The 21,158-nt window shown below is 34.8% G+C and overlaps 6 protein-coding genes across 10 annotated transcripts; 3 read left to right on the top strand and 3 right to left on the bottom strand.

Annotated features, from left to right (window-relative positions):
- Positions 1 to 155: 155 nt before the first annotated feature.
- clos (closca) lies at positions 156 to 7,839 on the bottom strand. The gene is made up of 16 exons (XM_012368913.2): positions 7,704 to 7,839; positions 7,482 to 7,622; positions 5,870 to 6,021; positions 4,830 to 5,780; positions 4,322 to 4,724; positions 3,797 to 4,245; positions 3,580 to 3,725; positions 3,265 to 3,512; positions 2,867 to 3,121; positions 2,603 to 2,785; positions 2,370 to 2,530; positions 2,041 to 2,290; positions 1,706 to 1,949; positions 1,265 to 1,635; positions 878 to 1,183; positions 156 to 752 (listed from the first exon to the last, which is right to left on the bottom strand). Exons 1-16 carry the CDS (start codon positions 7,834 to 7,836, stop codon positions 394 to 396), a joined length of 4,752 nt encoding a protein of 1,583 aa, XP_012224336.2. The 5' UTR covers positions 7,837 to 7,839; the 3' UTR covers positions 156 to 393.
- LOC105673349 (RWD domain-containing protein 2A) lies at positions 6,096 to 8,064 on the top strand. Its single transcript, XM_012368916.2, has 3 exons — positions 6,096 to 6,515; positions 6,636 to 7,082; positions 7,160 to 8,064. Exons 1-3 carry the CDS (start codon positions 6,321 to 6,323, stop codon positions 7,391 to 7,393), a joined length of 876 nt encoding a protein of 291 aa, XP_012224339.1. The 5' UTR covers positions 6,096 to 6,320; the 3' UTR covers positions 7,394 to 8,064.
- On the bottom strand, positions 7,926 to 9,388 carry APC10 (anaphase-promoting complex subunit 10). Of its 2 annotated transcripts, none has more exons than XM_012368917.2 (3): positions 9,131 to 9,388; positions 8,594 to 8,855; positions 7,926 to 8,514 (listed from the first exon to the last, which is right to left on the bottom strand). In XM_012368917.2, exons 1-3 carry the CDS (start codon positions 9,153 to 9,155, stop codon positions 8,223 to 8,225), a joined length of 579 nt encoding a protein of 192 aa, XP_012224340.1. In that variant the 5' UTR covers positions 9,156 to 9,388; the 3' UTR covers positions 7,926 to 8,222. The 2 variants fall into 2 exon arrangements, with proteins under 2 accessions (XP_012224340.1, XP_012224341.1); XM_012368918.2 differs by having other exon boundaries at positions 8,594 to 8,846; positions 9,131 to 9,383.
- Positions 9,389 to 9,525: 137 nt separating this feature from the next.
- On the top strand, positions 9,526 to 13,533 carry LOC105673346 (Bardet-Biedl syndrome 7 protein homolog). Its single transcript, XM_012368914.2, has 13 exons — positions 9,526 to 9,989; positions 10,200 to 10,398; positions 10,491 to 10,659; positions 10,985 to 11,061; positions 11,155 to 11,407; positions 11,472 to 11,737; positions 11,821 to 12,010; positions 12,080 to 12,160; positions 12,404 to 12,547; positions 12,617 to 12,738; positions 12,813 to 12,922; positions 12,981 to 13,260; positions 13,328 to 13,533. Exons 1-13 carry the CDS (start codon positions 9,845 to 9,847, stop codon positions 13,455 to 13,457), a joined length of 2,166 nt encoding a protein of 721 aa, XP_012224337.1. The 5' UTR covers positions 9,526 to 9,844; the 3' UTR covers positions 13,458 to 13,533.
- LOC105673394 (zinc finger protein 271-like) lies at positions 13,487 to 17,418 on the bottom strand. 3 transcript variants are annotated; one of them, XM_012368993.2, is made up of 8 exons: positions 17,247 to 17,418; positions 16,621 to 16,945; positions 16,017 to 16,565; positions 15,690 to 15,846; positions 15,368 to 15,604; positions 15,152 to 15,294; positions 14,422 to 15,077; positions 13,487 to 14,262 (listed from the first exon to the last, which is right to left on the bottom strand). In XM_012368993.2, the coding sequence occupies exons 2-8, from the start codon at positions 16,864 to 16,866 to the stop codon at positions 14,244 to 14,246; spliced, it is 2,007 nt and encodes a 668-aa protein (XP_012224416.2). In that variant the 5' UTR covers positions 16,867 to 16,945; positions 17,247 to 17,418; the 3' UTR covers positions 13,487 to 14,243. The 3 variants fall into 3 exon arrangements, with proteins under 3 accessions (XP_012224416.2, XP_012224417.2, XP_067209282.1); XM_012368994.2 differs by having other exon boundaries at positions 16,017 to 16,544; XM_067353181.1 differs by lacking the exon at positions 17,247 to 17,418 and adding an exon at positions 17,144 to 17,167.
- A 229-nt stretch (positions 17,419 to 17,647) lies between these two features.
- Positions 17,648 to 21,038, top strand: LOC105673395 (transmembrane protein 184C). 2 transcript variants are annotated; one of them, XM_012368995.2, is made up of 7 exons: positions 17,648 to 17,850; positions 18,269 to 18,576; positions 18,791 to 18,827; positions 18,915 to 19,192; positions 19,280 to 19,486; positions 19,570 to 19,785; positions 19,874 to 21,038. In XM_012368995.2, the coding sequence occupies exons 2-7, from the start codon at positions 18,320 to 18,322 to the stop codon at positions 20,172 to 20,174; spliced, it is 1,296 nt and encodes a 431-aa protein (XP_012224418.1). In that variant the 5' UTR covers positions 17,648 to 17,850; positions 18,269 to 18,319; the 3' UTR covers positions 20,175 to 21,038. The 2 variants fall into 2 exon arrangements, with proteins under 2 accessions (XP_012224418.1, XP_012224419.1); XM_012368996.2 differs by lacking the exon at positions 17,648 to 17,850 and adding an exon at positions 17,921 to 18,116.
- Positions 21,039 to 21,158: the final 120 nt, after the last annotated feature.

Raw genomic sequence — 21,158 nt, 5'->3', positions numbered from 1 at the left:
ATTAATTACATATTGAGAAAAGGATAAAATGGCACAAATCTTCTTTATCTCTTTCTTAGGAAGCAGTTTCAACAATCATGACAGTCGGAACTCACCTTAACAATCCATAGCCTGTTCTCACTTATCATTTGTGGAAATAAAAAAACTAAAAATAATTTGATTCATTGCAATTCAATATATATTTTCTTGAAGTAACTAACACAAATACAATTAATAGATACAATTAATATCTATAAATTTTCTACAAATCTCATATTTTTCTCGTTTTTAACTTGCGAGCAAGAACAATAAATACGCAAATAATAAAAAAACATTTACAACTGTATATATAATATACTTGTAAAATTCAAGTAAGCTCATTAACAGAGATAGCTAAGAAATATTTAATACATTTTAATTACCCACGTAACGCGCTTTGAAAACAGCAGTGCTATTTTTCGTCGTCGCTGTAACGTAATAATCAGCACCGAATGCGAAGGTCTTTATTTTTCCATTCAGAGGTAATTTAAAAATGTGTTCGGGATGAAAGATTCCTCCGAGATTCCACATACCGTCAAATCGCATTAATAAATGTTGGTTATTCGGTGTTTTACTGATTATAAAGTTATATGAGCCTGGCAAAATATATTGCTCGAATTCGCCCCATAGTTGATAATGCAATATCAAAGTCTGTTCGGACAATCGCAAAACAATCCACAAGGAGTCATCAACTGGTTCCACAGATGCTTGGAGTATATTAAACACGTTTAATCCTGTCGATAAATATTTTGTTATTTAATTATTCAAATTCGAATAACAGTTTGAATATACTAATTATGTTATTAAATTTTCACCATAATACAAGCTGCAAATATCCTTTTCTAATCATAAAACTCACCTGCTTTCTGAAGAAGCTCTTCCTTTATATCATCATATGAATAAATCGCAACGAAATCTGACGATACTAATACTAGAAACGCAACATCATCTAGCGCTACCAATTTTTTCATTATAAGCGCACTGGAACTTATATTAGAAAGAATATTCAATAATTTCGTATCATTGCAAAGCAACGAAAGATTTTTCGGCTCGCAAAGGCAAATGCTGTCAAGATTTGTTACATCCTCGGTGTTAGAAGTGTTGAAAGTGATGTCTAGTGCATTTTCATCCACCGCTTCAAATTTATTCACATAAATTGCACGATCTGTAAAAACAAAAATTTACAAATCTTTGATAAATCAATCTTATTAATGAAATTGTTTTGACGATCAAAATTTTAACTTACTTTGTAATGCAGTCGTTATGTCTTCCGATAATTCCATAACTTCCGTTGTTCTACTCAAGACAGCACCTAATTTACTTTCGTCACTAATATTTTTTAAATCTGTCCCTTCGTAGAGCCCATCGATTGTGACATTTCCGAAAATTTCCAGATCGTTTCTGAAGTCGAATTCACTTTCTATTATCTGGTGTGTTTTTAATTTCTTCATTTGAACATTGACCAACTCCGTCAGATTCACATCATTTATAGTGCCGTCAATGATAAGAGATGGTGTGTTGAGTTGGCCTTGTATTTTTTTAATACCAAGCACTGTCTGATTTCTGGACTTTAGTAAAGCCTCTTCGACGTTGCGACCCATAATCGTTCCTTTGATACTAAAAAGAGAAGAACTATGTTCTTGATGATGCTTAAGAAAAATATTCCTTCAATGAAGATATCATTTACCTTAAATTATTCAAGCTGATGTTGCTAAAGGTCTTTTGACCTTTAATTGTAGACAGTTTTTTACATTTTTTAGTTAAAGCATTTCTAACTAGGGTCGAAAACTTCGAGTTCAACCACCTGAGATTCTTGGTTTCCAAATTTAAAACTATCTTCTCACCAGTAATAATATTCTGTCCTACATCATGTCTAACAATGTCCTTGTTCAAGTCGATGCCATTGAGCTTACCATTCCAATTCCCATCACCTAAATTCAGCACAAATAATTCGTTTTTTTATACTTCTATTTCTATTTTTTTATTAGAAATAATATTGATTTCTCCTTTAATTTGCCTTACTTATATCCAACTCTTCAAAATGCCATGCAGCACCTACAGTTTGTGCAGTATTCCTCTTCAATGAATTAGTCAGCATATTCGTCAAGTTGAAGTCTGAACATTGAAGAGCTGAATTGTCCGATGCACTAATAGCAGACACCTGAATGTCTTTAAACGACGAAACTACAGTAATATGTTGTTCTTTTGTTTTGCTCAATAACTTATTTGACAGGTCAAACCACAGTTTTACATTTAACGAATTCGCAAAGTTCTGAAATAAGAGAATTTTTTTAGTCGATATTATATTTTTTTAATTATCGATAAATCCTTCTTTTCGGTAATATCCTTACGTGTATTATAACATCTCCTGCTAAAGTCATATTCGTAATGTTCATATTGTTACCAGATATGACTGTGTTTTGATTTGCCATCCATAAATCTTTAGACAGCTGCTCGAGATTCACATCATTTATATTCCGTACAGTCGGTTCCTTTAGAAATTCAACTGATCCTAAAATGGACGTATATTTCGTATTTAAAATCTTTTAGTCTGAAGTGTATAATAAATTCCATGCTTGTATACCTTGTACAATAAATGTTTGCGGTACATCGCTTGCGAAATAACCGAAAGTCTGAGGCACGTTTATTGCATTCGTTTCCAACGTTGTAGAAATCCGCTTTGAATTCAAATTGAAATGCGCATCTGCAGGAGATAAATTTAACGGCAAGTGGGAAGCGTATATGTGGTTTGATGTAAAACCATGAGCTGTAAAAGAGCGATTGTAAATTAAATTCTCTTTCTAAATTAACTATCTTAAATTGAAAGAAGATGGAAAATGTAACTTACTGAATGTTACGTGTTCTAAGGATATTGCATCATCCACTTTTAGTACATTATCCATAAAAGATTGTATATTTATACCATTGATTTTCTTGATATTACTATCTCCTTTTACAATTACGTTGCCTACCCTTATAGGTAGGTCAAGATTGAAACGGATTGGTGTTTCAAGATTGTCGACAACAAGCTTTGGGACATTTAGCGGTCCTTTAATGTAATATTGTACGTCTGCGTCCCATTCATTTGTTTGGGGCTTTAGATCTATAAATATAAATTATAAGAGTGTAATATAAAATCTTTATAGCAATACGAGGGTCAAAGTAAAAAAGTGAAAAGGAACGTTTGAGGAATTAAATTCTTAAAAAAAAAGCCTTTTTAAAAGATCTTTTCTTAATTGTTTTTACCTTCTACATTTATTCCAAGAATTTTTGAAACTGTAATATTTTTCGCAAAAACGTGTCCAGTAAATAGTTTCGTTGAAAAATCAATATCGTGCAAAGCTGATACGGAATCGAAGATTGTCGTGTTCAACTTATGAGCTCCAAGAACTTGGGAAACATTTAAATTTTTTACAACTAATTCATCAATCGTGATCGAAGAAGTTTTAATATCTGGAGTGACGACTTCCTCGACGCAAACAGGAATCGTCAATCTGAAACAGATGTGTTTTTGGAATCTGCGATATTTTGTATATCTTAAAGCAAAAAATATGTATGTACCTCATAGTGGGTGCCTCGGTTGCATAAGTAGCGTCTGTCAATGTAACACTATTGTTCGTAAATTTATTACCAGAAATAACAATAGTCTCAGCAGAATTCTTTGTTATCCAATTCGAGTAGTCCCACAAAGATACGTTGGTCCATTGCTGAAAATAAAGACGTCAAGTAAATTCGATCACAGAAAGATACACATGGATTTTCCGAAATAATTACTAACTATTTTATCGCTGGATAATGTCAAATGCATCGGTATATTAGAATTGAGTGGTATGCTATTTTCCATTATCTCTTTGATTGACGATCCATCAGCTCTAACGATGTCCTTAGCTTGGACGAGATTTCGGAATGTCACATTTTGCAGGAAACGATCGTTAAACAATGTCATAGGCGTGAGAATCTCTTTCACAGGTGCTAATTTTTCGCTTCCTTTGCCCGTTATTCCGCCTTTTAAATTGACAAGTCCCGTCATTCTCACTTTTGGAGCAATTATCGAGCCCATCATTACGATTGAGGAACCATTTAGCGGCAGGAGAAACTCATGACCAGTTAAATGTAATTCTTTCACTCTTACTTTTTCCATTCGCACTTTTTGTCTCGTATTATTTGTCGCGATATCTAACGGGATTGAAACATTTGATGCGTGCAAGTTGACGAAAACATGCTCACCTAAAATCCATATATTGAATATAACATGCTGTAAACTTAAATAAAAAAGAAGTGAGCAATGTATTGTATAAATTACCCCAAATTTCTTGATCCCCTGAAATTTTCAACGTTCCTTCTTGCAGATCTTGCATTAATATCCCGTTAATAGATTCTTCAACAGATATGTCATCCACATTAATATTAGGAATGGGACATTTCCAATTATTTATCGTATTTACTTTCAACTTCGGAAGCGTCAGAGTCTGATGAATAGGTGGTTCTGATAGATTATATTTAGGTTTAATTTTATTATCCGTAATTATATGACGAACGTAACAATTTGACTTGCACTTGACTACAATCTTTTTGCCATACAAGATAGTGTGCTTCGATCCTTCAGTTTCTTGCGCCAAGATACTTTTCGTCGAATTTAATTTGGCGACTGTACTCTTGTATTGTTGTGTTAAGTGGATTAGTTCTTCTGTATTATAATTGTTCAGCTATAAACAATGCTCACAGATAAAAATTTTTAACCAATTTAAAGCAAACGATAAAAATATGTTTTTTTCGTAAATTAATAAAAATTAAGATAAATAATATCTTACATTCTGGACACGAAGATGACTAATATATGCATTTGAAATCACGGAATTCTTCACATCTGGAATTTTTGCTATAGTTCTCTGAGATGCCTTTTGTATTACTTCAGAACACCAAGCTTTTACTTCTTTCTGTATAGATTTCCATGTTTTTTTCAGAGTCCAAATAGGTTTTAAAAACTTCCACTCTCCGTTCTGATATTGCGTCACTAATACATCTTCATCGTGCAAATGAATTTGATGAATCTGACGAATGTTTGACAATTTCCTATGTGACTTTAGAAATCTCCAGCCATTGTACTGATAAATTTCCACGGTATCTTCATTCATAGAAAGAAGAAGGACAGTATTTTCCATTCTTAAAGCATAAATATGTTTCGTCGGAGCAACTTTTTGAAATGGCACAAAACGATCGTACATCTCTTTGTAGAAAATTGTAGAGTTATTGCTAGCCAAAACAAGAAAGCTCTCCTTGAGATGGCCTTCTTTAAAGTAAAACGAGCTGGCATCTTCAATGTAATGTAATTTCTGGGTCTCTATAAATTTATTAGAACGCACAGAAAATCGGAATATCTTTGTGTGAGACCCTATGACGACAATGTGTACGAAGCTCTTATTCTGAAAGAATAATAATTTTCTCGTTCCGAAGTTCAAAGTATCAATTTTGTCAAAGTATTCTCCAGCCCAGATGTATATGATTGTTTTCGTCTTTGAAGCGATTCCCAAATACAGTTGATTCATTCCAAACCACATATTCATGTGCACTACTTCAAAAACTTCAAACTCTTGCTTAAATTGTAAATCAAAAATTCCATTTCTGTTTTTGCCAAGATGCAGAATGACAATTCCATTGATGCCTTTCTGAGCAACTATAAGCGTACCAGTGGTACAATTATTTACTATTATCCGTTTTCCATCAAATAGTGGATATGTTGCCACCAGATGTGCTTTATTATCCTAAAAAAATAGTTATATTTGCAGAGTTTCATATTCGTTTAATATAAAATAATTTAATATAAAGCACAATATAATTAAATATTACTTACAAACAATTGATAAAGCAATATATTTGTGGAATTAACGGTTGCCGCAAACCAGAGCAATTGATATTCATCTTGGATTGAAAAAAAAGCTATATCTTGAAAGTCCGATAGATTAGCGGACAAAGTTTTTTCAAAATTTTGCAACACATTCACATCTGTAAAAGCAAAGTTTGACGCTTATATTTTTATCCTCTTTTTTTATTTGTTTAGAAAAAACAGTTGAACTATTCAACAAACAATTTTTCACTTATTTGATGGTTACACAATCATTGTTTTCTAAACCTTGTCGATACCAGCTGATCTCTTGATAACCTCAATGTAAACGATTCACATTGATTCGCGTGGATTCGCGTGAAGCATTATCGAGTCAGTTTAGCCGAATTGCTCAAATCGCCCGATTAAATACAAATAATCGATTTGTTATTTTGTCGTATGTGTCGTCGTTCAAGAAAGTATGTCCACTGTGGAAGAGGTGACGGAAAATTTGACAGCGCAGGTGAACGAGTTGCAGGCTTTGCAATCCGTCTATCCGACCGAACTAGTCGTGGCGGATTATGGGGTTTTGGCTGACATCAACGAATACATCGAGCACCCTAATCGAGATCCACCGCGGTGGCTGGAGTATTCCATTGCGATCCCGTTAAACGGTGTAATATTTTTATGTATAATATAATATTTGTATAATGTATATGCTTTGATACAATTTTGCAACAAGAACATTTTTTTCTACATTTAACATCTGTTATTAAAATATTGTTTGTGCTTTCAGGAGAACATTGAGCTGCTAGTGAATCTGCCAACTAATTACCCAAAAGAGCAGCCTGAAGTGTATGCAAGAAGCTCGCGTTTGGATAGAACACAACAGTGTCTGTTGAACAAGGAACTGTCTATTATTGTTAAAACTCAGGAGGCAGGAGAGCCATGCATTTATACATTGATATCATGGCTGCAGGATAATGCAGAAACTTATCTCAAAGCTTCCACATCTAACCAGGCAGTTGGAAATGATATGAGTAAAAATGACACGACAGATCAGACTCCAGTAGTTTTCTCCAGATATTGGATTTATAGTCATCATATATATAGCAAATTTAAACGCCGGGATGTAGCTAATTTGGCAAAAGAGAACTCTATCACAGGATTCTGTTTAGCTGGTAAACCAGGTATCATCTGTATGGAGGGAACACTGGAAGACTGCGATTATTGCTGGCAAAAAGTATTATTCACACAATGATTTCTTTATGTCTCAATATTTAATATAACAAAGATAACTTATATATTTATGATTTGCAGATTAAAACTATGAACTGGCACAGGATATTAATAAAGCTTTTGGAAAAGGAGGAAAACTGTAACAGTGTGGAAAATATGCGTAAATTTATAGATTTTCAGGAAGTTTCCTTTCCTACTACTGAGCGTCACAACGACATGGGTCAACTTTTCAAATATCTAACTGATCACGATTGCCAGCATGCATTTAAGGAACTTTTCGGCATTGAAGGAAAATTTAGCAAACTTTCAGATTAATAAGAATATAAATGTTAATAAATATGCATTTTGTACATCTTTCAATTTTATAGAATTTTTACACGCGTTGTTAAAATTTTATACTTACTTTCACTGGATTCATTATTCTGAAGACCTCTTCTTTCACGCTTGCTTTTTGGAAGAATCGCTTTAGTCGTATTTTCCATATACTTATTAATTGCATCGTTAATACTATTTAAAGTGTTATTGGCAGTATTTAGTTCGGATACTAAAAACGCCAAATGTTTAGTAAATAATGAAAAACTATGCACATATATAAAACTACAAAGATATAATTAATTAACTTTACCGTTACTCAGATGTTTGAAATATTCGGTTGTTTGATCAAGTATTGCATATAAGTTTTCTATCGGATAAGAAGAAGAATGTTTGCACTTTATCACACATATTAATATGAAAATTTGCACAAGCTTTTGTAACATATCTACATAAACTGTATCCTTTAGAGCCACTGATCACGATTGATTCACAAGTGATGGGTTGGCTTCGAGTGATTTACCACTCAACAATATAGCGTGTTTACAGTTTTTATGTACACAACTCATACATTCTTAAATTCCAATGTATATAACACGTGTACTACGTGTAATATAATAGATACCAATACCATAAATGTACCATAAATGTGAATATATACAAGTCTCAAACTTTCTGGCTTACAGATTCTTTTGGCAAAAAAATTTTTACACTCTTAAGAAATAGTCAGAATGAAATTTTAATGAGTAATTTATAAATTATATAAATGAATAAAAATAAGAAAATTTACAATTTTACTGAATTACAGTTTGGTGAATTTAATTGGTAAATCTTATCTAATTGTGGCATAGCGTAAAAACTCATTGGTGAGAAATTGTCCTGGAATGTAAGGCGCTGGTGGGCCGAGGATATCTTGCGCAGGACTGTAGATCTTAATTTGTCTCATATGAGTGTCTCTGCCGTTTTGATGATTGCTAATGACAGCTATTTGAATCATGAATGTTCTAATGGGACGATCATTGATGTTTTTAATGGGAATCATTATCCAACCGCATGGTTCATTTAAATCCATTACTTCTACCTCTTGAAGATCGTTAAAGTTGGTCCCAGCTCTGATACTTATCCTATTAATTGCGCAAAAAAATCTAAATTAATAACCACGCTAATCGTAATAATTTACATCTCCAAGCAATAGAAAACTACCTGTTGGGCGTGTAGCTCTCGTCTAACTTGTAATCTGTATAGATCCATATGTCACGAATAGTAGTCTTTCTTTTGAACTGAATATTTACTAAATGCGGTAGTTGTCCATCCGATTGCCAATATGTTTCCGTAATACCGTCACGCAGCTGGTCCACGCCAAATCCTGGTTTACAGCTAGACAAACTCCAGATCGCATAATTTCCAACTTCTCGTATTCTACCAGTCAACTGTTCTTGTATAGGGTCTATCTCACCTAAGGAAACTTTTGGTGTATAAATTATTCCATAAAATAGTCTCTTATTTAGAACAATCTAACACATATAAAGGAAAGGCTCAAATGACAACTATCAAATAATATAATAGAAAGGCATAGAGAGCCGTCGCGGGATGTTAGTGCAAAATTATAATTTTTCTTAAAGAAATTAATTTGTTAGTCTACGTGAGACAGTTAAATTTAGTCTCTTATTTAGAATTCTATATATCAATCCTTTTTAATATGCAAAATAAAAGATACTTAGAAAATTGTGGTATATTTACCAGTGTTGTTAGTTTTATTACTCATAGTTATAGGTTATACTTCCTCAAACCAGTCGTTCCAATTTAACAGTCTTATTATTTAACTCCTTGTGTAGATAACAAAATAAATATCATATAATGTAACAACTAATTAGTTCCAAAAGTTAGAGTCTTAGAAAAATTGCAACACTTATTTCTAACCGTCAACAAATATTTTGTGACGTTCAGTGACGTTTGTTTTGGGTACTCTGAAAACGAGATTTGTCCTCGATTCGCTGTCAAGATTTCGATACTCTCGAACGTCATTTAAATATCAAATAAGTTTGTAACTTGTTTCAGATTTATAATTATATATAAGAATCAATCATTATTCAATTATTCGTATTCACAAAATGATTTGTTGCTGAAAAATATTTTTTATTAGTGGAAATTTCAACTTTTATTACTATTCGTAAGCTTTGGCCCAAAGCGGTATTCCCTCTCTTATGCTGCTTGCTGCTTACGTCTCAAATCTGGCGTTATTGTTCTTAATTCCGAAAAATCGGTTTGTTGTGCTGCGTGTCACTATGGTTAAATTGATCGTTTCAGAAGCATTTTATGACTTCATGCTGATATAGTTTAAAGTTCATAAATTAAAATTTGTTTAACAAGTAATGACAGTTTTATCAAGTTAATTTTATAAGAAGAAATTAAAGCTAGCAGTCTGAGATTAATTAATTAATTAATTAATTCGCAATGACGCTAGCGTTGTCGAGAGTAGATTATACAACAGTAGGAGTTACCTCACGCGGCACAACTGTCATATTTCCATCTAGTGAACCAACAAAGCAGCCACAAAAATTTGCCGTTGCTGATTATGACGGCATAATACATATTTATGGTAAATATCTATACTTCATATTTTATTAAATTAAGAAAAGTCCTTATTTGTTAATTAATATGAAAATTTTGATAACAAATTTAGGATTAATATTAAAAGATATTTTGTAATTAAAATTACAAATTAAAATTATTATAAAAAGATATCCTTATGTTATATCAAAATAAATATTAGAAAATATTTTAATATTCAAAATCCTTTGCTGAATAGGCATGAAAAAGGGGGAGCTGCAATTGTCATTTAAATCCTTACCCGGCCCAAAAATCCAGAAAATGGTCCTTGGTGGCTCGTTAGGTATGTTAAGGGATAAAATTTTCATTGCGTACGGCAGCTCCGTGAGAGGATTCACGAAAAAGGGCAAGCTATTCTTAGAATTTGATACCAGCCTCATAGATCCAATTTCCGCACTGTAAGCTCACTCACGCTCAGCTTACTTCACTGACGAATTTTTGACATTTTTTTTACTTTTCTGTTATCGTAATTACTGGTATTTCTACGTAGATACGTCCTCGGTCCTGATCTTGCAGCGTGCGCTCGTGATCTTTATCACAGATACAAAGACTGCAAAGACGCCGATTCCTATTTGGCCGGAGAAACGTTGCACGACGTCGCGCTCTTGCCAGGAGACAACAATGCGGTGCACGCTATTCTCGCTTGTGCAGACTGCGCGGTAAGATTTTATGGATCGAGTGTGTGATTCAAGGACTCATCTGGAAAATATTATTCCCTAAATATTAATCAAGAGTTGTAGCTCTAAGTAAGCTTTATTTTAAGAAAGCACTAATTAATCAATTATTTGATAATTTTATCTGTGCAATTCCACGAGATATCTTACTATCTTTATAAAAGATATTAAATACATACTTTTATGTTCTAAAATTTATTTTACTTGTGCAAAGTTTGAAGAGATTTATTTTATCATTTTTTAATAAGTTTAATAACTTTTAGCTGATTCAACATTAATATATAGAATTGTTATATTCGCATTCTACTAGGTTCGTGTTTTACATGGCACGAGAAGTCCAACAGTCCTGAGATTACCAAGTGCTCCTACGGTGCTTTCTGTATACAGGTAATCTTACCACATTTCACTCACATGTTTTTCATAGATTATTTTATACGTATTTTGAATAGCTCATATTTGACCGCAATTTTATTATTTCAGGGAAGGAGAGATATACTCGAAGGATCGCGTTTTGGTCGGCACCGCAGACGGTAGAATCGGATTGCTGATTCTCCAAGGCAATAAAACTCTCCGAATCACCTGGCTGCTAACTTCAACAGGCGCAGGAATCACTTCGTTGGATACTCATCAATTGCAAGATGATGTAGACATCCTTGTAGGTCGACAGGATGGAGTCGTCGAAGTGTACACATTTCCTGATGAAGACGTAACGTCCACTCTGCGCTATCATTACGTAAGTGATTATGCCAAGTCCTTATCGAGTGAAATCAAATCAGTTTAGAGATGAATTATTGCAGAATGCTGGCGAAAGTATCAGTACAGTTGTGGGTGGAATAATTGGCGTCGCTAATTATCCTGAGGTTCTTGTTACAACTTACTCAGGTCGAGTATTCGGATTGACCACCAGTCCTCCCGGTCTGCTCGAGGCAGGACAAAGCGACGTTGGACTAGCCAGACTGAAACTGGAGATACAACAATTGCAGGAAAAACTCAACGAAGAGAAAGAATCGTCCAATTTCATGCCGGATCCTCTGGCACCCTTGATACTGGCGGTGAATCACAAGTAACTGCAACTAAATCATTTTTATAACGCTGAAATATAAAATTTTGATTAAGATTTAAATTAAGATTAAAATGTATCTTTAGGATGATTTTGAACAAGGAAGATGCTTCGTACACGCTGTCTGTAGAATTGGATGCATCGATCGACAATATCCTGATACAATCCGATACGCCCGTCGATCTGCTGGAGACGGAAAATAATAGCGCGGTGGTCAGCTTGTCCGCTTGCGATCCTAGAGAGGGCAATTTCGTCCTTGCTACTTATCGATGCCAAGTATGCGATTTTTTGGTATCTGAATACTTTCTTGGAATTGCAATTATCACAGAAATCATTTATAAATAGATTAACACAAACCGTCTGGAAATGCGATTGAGATCCATCGAGGGTCAATCGGGCACATTACAAGTCTACGTAACATCCCAGGTATTGTACATTGCATGAATAATTGTACGTGCAACAATTACGTAAAGTATATGAAAAAAAATCCTGTTTTAAAACAATTTGCATCGATTTTAATTTATCACATTTGTCAAATTATCTTTGTCCTAATTTCAGAAAATTGAACTAAAAAAATTACATTAAAAAATTTACGTTATTTCGGAATTTATAGTTTGCGTTAACCAAAACCGAATTCTCGCAACTTATTTTACTTTGTGCCTTTTTCAGGTACAACCAAAACGTTGCCGTAAAATTTTAATTCCCATTTATGCCTTGTCTCTGCACGTCAGGCAGCACGATGATGATAACACTACGCAGTCCAGCGGTCCATTTAATGAATTGAAATTAAATGGCAATTTTACGATTGCCGAGGTATGATCTTCCATTCTGTTAACTTTGTCGCGGTTTTTCACATTTCTGTTGGACTTTTCTTTCGTTCAGATGCACGCGTGGCTTTCTCTGGCATTACCAGACGTACCCGAAAGACCTCATATTCATGAAGGTGAAGCTGTTTTAGTATATATCTCATCCTTTATTGGAACGATGCTTAAATGCAAATATAAGTAAGTTTATAATAAAATTGTTTATATTGACACGCACAATCTACATTCGTTATTCAACTTTGGTTAAATTGTAGAAAAGGAAGCGCGCTGTTTCTCGGCGAAAATATATCCAGCATCATAATTCTGAGAGATATACTGACGAAGGAAGCGACAAAGCGAAAGATGAAGCTGGATGTATTCTGTGGTAATTTCCTGCTTTCAAAATCTCAAAATAGCTAGATGGTACATCAATTTCTTTACAGAAGTGGCAGAAGGAAGCATATCCAGGGTTCTGGAATTGATTCTCCCGCGATTGAGCGCAGCCTACGATTTAATTCAGAAGATAAAAATTTTGGACGCCCTCGAAGAGTGGGAACTCAAGTCCAATCCGAAGGAAAATTTGTGTTCCGAGTATCAGGAATTGTTGGAGAAGGAGACGGAAACCAGATCGCTCATGGCGAAGGACAGTGAAGTTCTAAACAGGCTGTATGCAATTATTACTGACTTATACGTAGACTGGGAACGAGCGAAGCGATCTCGAAGGTAATGATAGGATTTTCAGAAAAATATGAAAAATCATGGCCTGAATGTAATATTATTTTCGCAACAGGATCAGTAGCAAAGAGGCTACGGCGAAGCTTAAAGATGCCCTTGAAGCCAGAGATTTAACTAATATCTTGCAAATTTTCATCGGCAAAGCAGACATAACCGTGTCAACTCTGATACCTGCGGCTATTTAAAACATTCAGAGAAATAAAGTGGACCAATATATTTGTATAAACATGTTCAAGTAAAAAATATATTTTTTAACGATAATTCACAATATATAAATCGCTAAATTGTTTAGACTTAAAAATGTACAATATTAATGTTAATTACAATCGCTCGTATATATAAACGGTAGCACGATTTATGAATCATTTATATATATAAATTATATATTTATATATATATATAAATTATATAATTATATATATAAATTATAATATATATAATATATTATATATATATTATAATATATATATTAATTATATAAATTATATATATAAATAATATATAATTATATATATAAATGATGTTCTAATGAATCTTACCATTCTATTGCAAAATAACGATTTAATTCTTAATTATACGCAAATTATTTATTTATTTCAAGAAATCGAAAAATATGCATTATTTATAGGCAGTGCGTTAATGCGATTTATTTATCAGTCGTTTCTATTAAATTATCCAAAAGTAAACGGTAAAAATCTTTAAACTTTACAAAATACTCAAATTTTATAGTTATATATAACCGAACAAATTTTGTTCCAAAATGCAATTACAATTGTTATAAATATATTTTCGGTATTCAACATTTCCGAATATGGCTACATCCTTTTCATTACAAACTTTTCATTACAAATAATAGTAACTATTGCAATTATTTTTAGCTCCACCACAGATTGAAAGAATCAAATCTTTCACAAATTATCCATTTCATCCATTCGATGGAATACATTTTCCTTTCATAAGACGTTCCAAGATTATATGAAAAAATATTGCCTGCAAAAACAGTAGTAGATCAACGAAAAAAAATCTTTCATACGAGATAAGAAATAAAGTTTAAAACACATATAATGGAAAGGCTCCATATGTTAACAAACGAGAAATATAATGAAATGGCGATAAGAGCCGTTGCTAAATAAAGTTTAATTTACTTACATGTTATCAGGTCGTACAACAGCTTCCAGAGGATCTCTGTCCGCGTTTACTACAGTGTCCGCAGTAGATGTGACGGCGTATTCTAAATTTTGTCCACCCGTGTGCGGCAAAATACTTTCCGGATTGTCATCCGGCGGGACGATCTCTACCACACCCGTCGCCTCGACCTCCAGTTTCAGATCTCTCACGAGATCCTGAATCGTTTTCGCTTGCGCTCCTTTGTCGGTCTCCACATCCTCCACATTTTTTCCTGTCAAGTTCCTATTCAGCGACTGTTTGTCATTTGTCTTTGTCCGGGAATGCGTGTGCATGTGTCTCTTCATGTCACTTCGCACTCTGAAGGGCTTGCCGCACACTCCGCACGCGTGCGGCTTCTCGCCAGTGTGTATGCGACGGTGATTCTGCAGATAGCTGCTCGCCCGGAACGTTTTGTTGCAGTATTCGCAGCGGTAATTTTTCTCGCCGGTGTGAATACGCCTGTGCACGATCAACGAGTATTTCCGAGCGAACTCCTTGGCGCAGTACTCGCACTGATACTGTTTGTGCTCCGAATGGATGCTCATCGAATGGTATTTCAAATCGCCCCATTGCCGAAAGTGCCGTCCGCATTCCTCGCATTTGTACGGCTTGTCGCCGCTATGAAGTCTTTTATGCACCTATTTAAAAATTAAAAAGAATTAGTGATAAAATTAGATTATGCAAAATTCTACTCTTTGCGAGTGCTGCTTACTTTTAACGCGCTAGCAGCGAAGAAACGTTTATTGCAGATATCACACTGATGTGGCCGTTCTCCGCTGTGAGATCGCATGTGGTAGACTAAGCTATTTTTATGGTGGAATGAACGATTGCACTGAGGACACGTTAATTCGTCATCTGCAATACAATTCTTTGTTTTAATTTCTCTGTTTTCAACTAAAAGAATTTTTTCGATAAAAGTTATACAGACTCGACTTTCGTATTTTCGGTGACTTCTTTTTTTTAGCCGTCTGTGGAATGTCAGTCTTTCCCTTCTCGTCTAAGCTTTTGTTCTCGCTAATCGCGACTGATGGTCTTATTTGTTGGTCCCTCTGTTGTACCTGTACCGTGATGCTGTCGGTGATGCTCTTCCATATTGTCGATTCGTTGTTTGTAGTAGGCAGTGGAGAGTCTGTATCGTCATCAATATGTGCGCCAGTTTCCTCCACTGCGAATAAAAAAATAACAATTGTAGCTATTCTTAGTTACACCGATATTTTTGAAATCCTAACATTGGAGACATTCTTTCTTACCTACGCCTCGAATGCCTTCCATGAGATCTTCAGGTTCACTGAATTCTTCGATTACAGTGTTCTCTAAAGTATGCACTGTTTCTGGCACCGATATCGTAATGTTGGTATTTGTTGCTTGAGCTATTCGTGTCTCTTGTTTTACTGGTTCATAATGCACCTATAAATTGTTTATATAAAGTTCAATTAATAATAATAAAGTTTAAATATAAATTATTCATTTTTAATAAGTGATTGTTAAAACATTTTTTAAAGATATATATATATATACAAAATAAATATTGAATATATATATTATATATATTGTAAGCAATTAATATGAATATATACCTTTAAGTGCTCGAAAAACTTCAATTGACTGTTAAACTTAGAACTACATAATTCACACTTAAAGACATTCGTCTGAGCTTCACTAGTCGATTCAGCTGCCATATTTTCTTGACTCGATTTGTTACTATCCTTTCGCGTCGCATTTTTCTTTGTTTGTTGTTGCTTTAGTTTACGAGGTATTCTTTTCTTATGGGGTAAAGTTCTCTTAGGTCCGGATGCCGATGTGGCATCTTCACTGCTCTCTGTGGAAACCTCAACATCGTATTCACTTTTAACATTAATGAATTCCTGCTTTACATTTTGCGTAATCCTCTTGAAAGGCTGCAAAGGCGGATATACGGACGGGGTGGTGTTTGCTTCCGACACCGTTTGAATGGAATAGGAATTCACTGGTGCTAGAGTCTCCAAGTGAGAAACATCCGGCAGAGTCGAGTCTTCATGTTGAGGCTGAATGTTGTGAAGCTGTTGTTGTTTCTGTTGCTGGTGCATCTGTACCGCAACCAGAGCCTCAGCGAGACTACGATCCTCCTGCATCACGCAATTCACATTCTACATGCAAGATATAAATGAACATTCCTACAAATTTTAAGTACCATATTACAACCTCTGTCAATTCGTGTGGTAACAAATCATCCGCCTCGTAATACTGAGCACCTGTGCCATAATCGGTGCCAACACCAGCATTGATCATATCTACAACCATCCCTTCTGAGATTAATTCGCCGTTCAGAGTTAACAGTGGTACTCCTTTGCCCAAGGATTCTCCGTCAGCTCTCTGAATGGTGATATATTGAGCACCCTCCATTCCTTCCAGAAGCACAGCCTGTGCTTCCTCTGTTGTAACTTCCATAATTGAGTATGTTCAATTTAATAACTAATAATTGTCTGTCACACTGTCTTTTCCACCAATCTATAGAGGTATTTTTGACCTGTAAAAGCAAATAAAAATTTGAAGAATCAATTTTTTAATTGTTTAGTTCAAAATAGCTTGAAACTGGAATGACATTATTAATCTTTATTTTACGCAAAATGTTCAAGGGTATATTATTCTTTTCACAGAATTCCGCGAATTGTTAATTATTTTGTACTGTGCTCAATCATAGTTTAAATTTGGCGCCCGTGCATACTTTAAGGCAGATAGAGAGACCAAGGTCACTGCACCCGGACATTCAGAAAATTTCACTCGCATCTTGATACACGTCGCACGTGTAAAAATCCGCTTATTCTCACCTCTATTTAGCGTAATTTGCGTGACCGACCGCACTTCTCGTCTTCTCCCCACAGAATTCGAACGACATAAACAAAGCGAAATATTGAAACACTGTAGGACAAAATGTGACAACAGTGCTTGACTCTCGACGCCATTAGACCGGATGTACCCTTCCCATACCGCCCACGTAGTGTGGCCAATATTCACATAAAATCAGCATAAAACCCTATCTCGCCGGTCGGTTAACGTAACTTTTTAGAACATTTTTCCCATTTTTAAAAGTAACTCAATCCTTCTTTTTGTACGTTTTGTTTCTCACGTATTCACAATGCGATAACGTGTAAATTTTCTTACCGTGGCGGATCTCACTTTAGCATTTTCTGCAAATAGTTTTTATTTGCATCTTGGCAACACTGATCGTTATTCTTTTCCGGAAAGTGCGACTTTCCGGTTTCTAATGGCCGTGCAAAATATCACGAAATGTCAAATTAGTATATTCGCAATAAAGAGCGTGTGCGTGATTTTACGGCGCAACGCAATCGCGATCAAACCGGCGAAAGATTTCGCCCGGTGACATTTGCGGCACTCGAGCTCCGCCAGGATTCGGTCCGCCGCGGCGAAACAGTAAATAATCTAAATACACTATTATATCGAGAGCAACTCAAATTTAGGGGTTAAGAGGAAGTTCACACATACGCTGTCACTCTCAGCTGATTCATTTCCCCCGCCGGACAATATCCGTTTATCGTGTCTTCTTTTTTTGTTACGTATGATACGCAGAGGCTTTTATTGAGCTGTCAGTAGAGCTGACGAATAATGTCTGAAGTCCGCAGCGAGAATCGTTAATTGAGAACATTGGGCGAGAATATTTAATACTTAATATCGTACAAGTAAACATTTATTACGGTTCATTGACTGAGAAAAAGTGATACGAACTCCAATGACATGATTTCTATCCGTGTATTTGTAACTTCCGACCATTGTCGCGCCGCTATCATACATGATAAAACGTAGGGTCACTGGTGACTGTTTGCACTTTCAGAACCGGGCCCAGCGTTTCGAAATTATGATGTGACAGTGTCCGAATTATCGGATGAAAGTGATGGCTTCGATCTGTCGACGCTGGAGATTATGGATATTGCCAGTGCTGACCTGCCTGTATGCTCTACTTATTGTCATACTTGTACCAATCTTGCTAGTCAATTCTATTAAGAATGGTTTCAAGAAGCAGGATCAAGGCGCACTGGTGGGTGGTGCTTTCGTCCTGTTGGCATTGCCCATCGCCTTCTACGAAATTGTCCAACACATGATATATTATACGCAACCTAGATTACAGAAATATATAATAAGGTGAGACTTTTATCGTTAAGACTCGCAAATGTAATTTTATTTATCTTTATTTTTTATTGTGTGTAGCATTAAAGTGTAAATTTATATTGAATTTATTGCAATATAAAGTATGATACATATAAATAAAGATTTTATTTTATAAATTTACTGGAGTATTTATTAGAGCATAGAGTATAGTATGTAAGCATAAATTTTATTGTGTAATATTTTTCAGGATATTATGGATGGTACCCATCTATGCAGTGAATGCTGTAAGGACAAGTTACAAATCCTTAATATAATAGAAAGTATAAATATTTAGTAAAATGTTTAACGCATGCATTCCTTCGTCTGCACAGTGGTTAGGTTTGGTATATCCCCAAGGCAGCATATATGTGGATAGTTTAAGAGAATGCTATGAAGCATATGTGATATACAATTTTATGATGTATCTACTGGCCTATTTGAACGCCGATCACCAATTGGAACATAGACTGGAAATCTCTCCTCAAGTGCATCACATGTTTCCTCTGTGCTGTCTTCCCGACTGGGAGATGGGCAGAGAATTTGTACATATGTGCAAGCATGGAATTTTACAATATACTGCTGTTAGGCCTATATCAACTTTAGTATCGTTGTAAGGAATCGATTTGTTGATATATATTTATATGCAGTCCTACATCGCGATATTTGATACACTCTTCTATTTTCTGTACTTTTGCAGTATCTGTGAACTGAACGGAGTATATGGGGAAGGTGAATTTAAGGGAGACGTTGCTTTCCCATATATGATTGCTTTAAACAATCTGTCGCAATTTGTTGCCATGTACTGTTTGGTACTCTTCTACCGTGCCAATGTAGAGGCCTTAAAGCCAATGAAGCCAATTGGAAAATTTTTATGCATCAAAGCTGTAGTATTTTTCTCGTTCTTGTAACTATCCACTTTTCATATAAAACACACAAAAAAATACACAATGAGATAACAAAGATGCATATTATGCTTCTGTGTTACAGTCAAGGAGTATTGATAGCTCTGTTGGTATACTTCGACGTTATATCGAGTATTTTTAATACGGATGATACAGATGACATCAGAAATATATCGTCCAAATTGCAGGATTTCCTGATTTGCATAGAAATGTTTTTAGCTGCGGTGGCGCATCACTACAGCTTTTCCTACAAACCATTCGTTAATTTGGCCCAAGGTCAAGCGTGGTGGGATGCATTTAGGTATGTGTAAAACGATAGCAAATTACAGGCGCTTGTATCAAAATGAAATGATACGTTTCGTTCATACGTATTTGTTTTATCTTTACAGAGCAATGTGGGATGTTTCTGATGTACATAACGACATAAAGGAACACTTGGGTGTTGTTGGCTCGTCCCTAAGCCGCAGGATACGCGGACGCGGTGCTTATCAGCAAGCTTGGGGAAGTGCAACAGAGCGTACATCGCTCCTACCAGAGGGAACAGTGATCAGTCAAGCTAGAAGCGCGCCTACTTGCTCATTCTCGGGCTACAATACGGCAGAAGCCGGACTGAACAATAATCCATCCGTCGGGGAATCTGAAGAAGCAATTACGGATGTGCAGGATAATAGTAATACCGTTAATACGTAGCCGATACGTCCTAATTCAATTGCACGAGAACGACACACAATCGATCCATTGCGAAAACGGCGTATGTTAACGCAAATTATTCTTTCGTATTATTTTTAAGCGAAAAAAAGTATATAGTTTTGCAATAATTATCTCCAGCATTGTTGTACAAATGATCGCGATCATTTATTGTCACATGTGTATCGTCCTTGGACATTATATACAGTGTCTCAGAAGCAGGGATATCACTTTAAGACTTCTGATTATTCACTACAGTCATATTAAATTATATCAAATATATAAATTCCTTTCTTGCATTATACGTTGAAAATAAATTAGTTTTTTATATGTACAAGTTGCGTTCGATAGTTGGAGACAAAATTCCCTTAACAAATATATTTTATATTTTTTATAGCAATTTCTGACATTTTATATATTTATATTCAAGCTTTCAATTACAATTTTTAAATAAAATTTTGTTTATTCTATTTGAGATTAATAGAGAACATAATTCTATTGTTTGTTTCAAATTTTTGGATATGTAAAAAAATCGATAGCGAAAGGGATATCCGGTAGTTTTAGGACACTATGTGCTACATGATTTACGATTTAAGGAATTTGATACTACAGTTTCAGCAGTGAATTTTGTGAAGAAATAAACTGCTTACTATGTCCTTGCTTTATGAAAGATACACTTTATGTTACCAAATGTACTACCAAATAATGTATATAAATTTATATATACGTAGCGAAATACGAGATCCGTATGATATTTGTACATACTTCGAATGACCAAGGCATCATGCATTTTACGACACGTCCGACAGATGTATCTATTTTATTTTTCTCTTAATATATCGAAAAAAAGATTCTAAGAACAAACTATATCTGGATATTAGGCGTTTGAAATCTCTTATTCTTTCTCGCTTTGTATGTATACACGCAATGTCCAATCCGTACTCTGTAGTTATAATTTAAAATTATTTTATAATTACAGTATACCGG

Source organism: Linepithema humile, chromosome 4, assembly GCF_040581485.1.
Source record: "Linepithema humile isolate Giens D197 chromosome 4, Lhum_UNIL_v1.0, whole genome shotgun sequence".
In the NCBI taxonomy this organism is placed as follows: domain Eukaryota; kingdom Metazoa; phylum Arthropoda; class Insecta; order Hymenoptera; family Formicidae; genus Linepithema; species Linepithema humile.
The sequence above is the reverse complement of the archived record's forward strand: the minus strand, read 5'-3'. Positions and strand labels throughout refer to the sequence as shown.

Excerpts from the sequence above, each read along its gene's own strand:
- LOC105673395 (XM_012368995.2), top strand. The coding sequence starts at position 18,320 with ATGAAAGTGATGGCTTCGATCTGTCGACGCTGGAGATTATGGATATTG. Across the intron at positions 19,193-19,279 it reads ATATCAACTTTAGTATCGTT|TATCTGTGAACTGAACGGAG; the intron begins GTAAGGAATCGA and ends GTACTTTTGCAG. Across the intron at positions 19,786-19,873 it reads GCGTGGTGGGATGCATTTAG|AGCAATGTGGGATGTTTCTG; the intron begins GTATGTGTAAAA and ends TTATCTTTACAG.
- APC10 (XM_012368917.2), bottom strand. The coding sequence starts at position 9,155 with ATGAGTAATAAAACTAACAACACTG. Across the intron at positions 8,856-9,130 it reads TAATAAAACTAACAACACTG|TTTCCTTAGGTGAGATAGAC; the intron begins GTAAATATACCA and ends ATACACCAAAAG. Across the intron at positions 8,515-8,593 it reads GAGAGCTACACGCCCAACAG|GATAAGTATCAGAGCTGGGA; the intron begins GTAGTTTTCTAT and ends CGCAATTAATAG.
- clos (XM_012368913.2), bottom strand. The coding sequence starts at position 7,836 with ATGTTACAAAAGCTTGTGCAAATTTTCATATTAATATGTGTGATAAAG. Across the intron at positions 2,531-2,602 it reads GCAAACATTTATTGTACAAG|GATCAGTTGAATTTCTAAAG; the intron begins GTATACAAGCAT and ends CGTCCATTTTAG. Across the intron at positions 753-877 it reads AGAGCTTCTTCAGAAAGCAG|GATTAAACGTGTTTAATATA; the intron begins GTGAGTTTTATG and ends ATTTATCGACAG.
- LOC105673394 (XM_012368993.2), bottom strand. The coding sequence starts at position 16,866 with ATGGAAGTTACAACAGAGGAAGCACAGGCTGTGCTTCTGGAAGGAATG. Across the intron at positions 15,295-15,367 it reads ACCGAAAATACGAAAGTCGA|ATGACGAATTAACGTGTCCT; the intron begins GTCTGTATAACT and ends ATTGTATTGCAG. Across the intron at positions 15,078-15,151 it reads TCGCTGCTAGCGCGTTAAAA|GTGCATAAAAGACTTCATAG; the intron begins GTAAGCAGCACT and ends ATTTTTAAATAG.
- LOC105673349 (XM_012368916.2), top strand. The coding sequence starts at position 6,321 with ATGTCCACTGTGGAAGAGGTGACGGAAAATTTGACAGCGCAGGTGAAC. Across the intron at positions 6,516-6,635 it reads TTGCGATCCCGTTAAACGGT|GAGAACATTGAGCTGCTAGT; the intron begins GTAATATTTTTA and ends TTGTGCTTTCAG. Across the intron at positions 7,083-7,159 it reads GCGATTATTGCTGGCAAAAA|ATTAAAACTATGAACTGGCA; the intron begins GTATTATTCACA and ends TATGATTTGCAG.
- LOC105673346 (XM_012368914.2), top strand. The coding sequence starts at position 9,845 with ATGACGCTAGCGTTGTCGAGAGTAGATTATACAACAGTAGGAGTTACC. Across the intron at positions 9,990-10,199 it reads CGGCATAATACATATTTATG|GCATGAAAAAGGGGGAGCTG; the intron begins GTAAATATCTAT and ends TTTGCTGAATAG. Across the intron at positions 13,261-13,327 it reads CGAGCGAAGCGATCTCGAAG|GATCAGTAGCAAAGAGGCTA; the intron begins GTAATGATAGGA and ends TTTTCGCAACAG.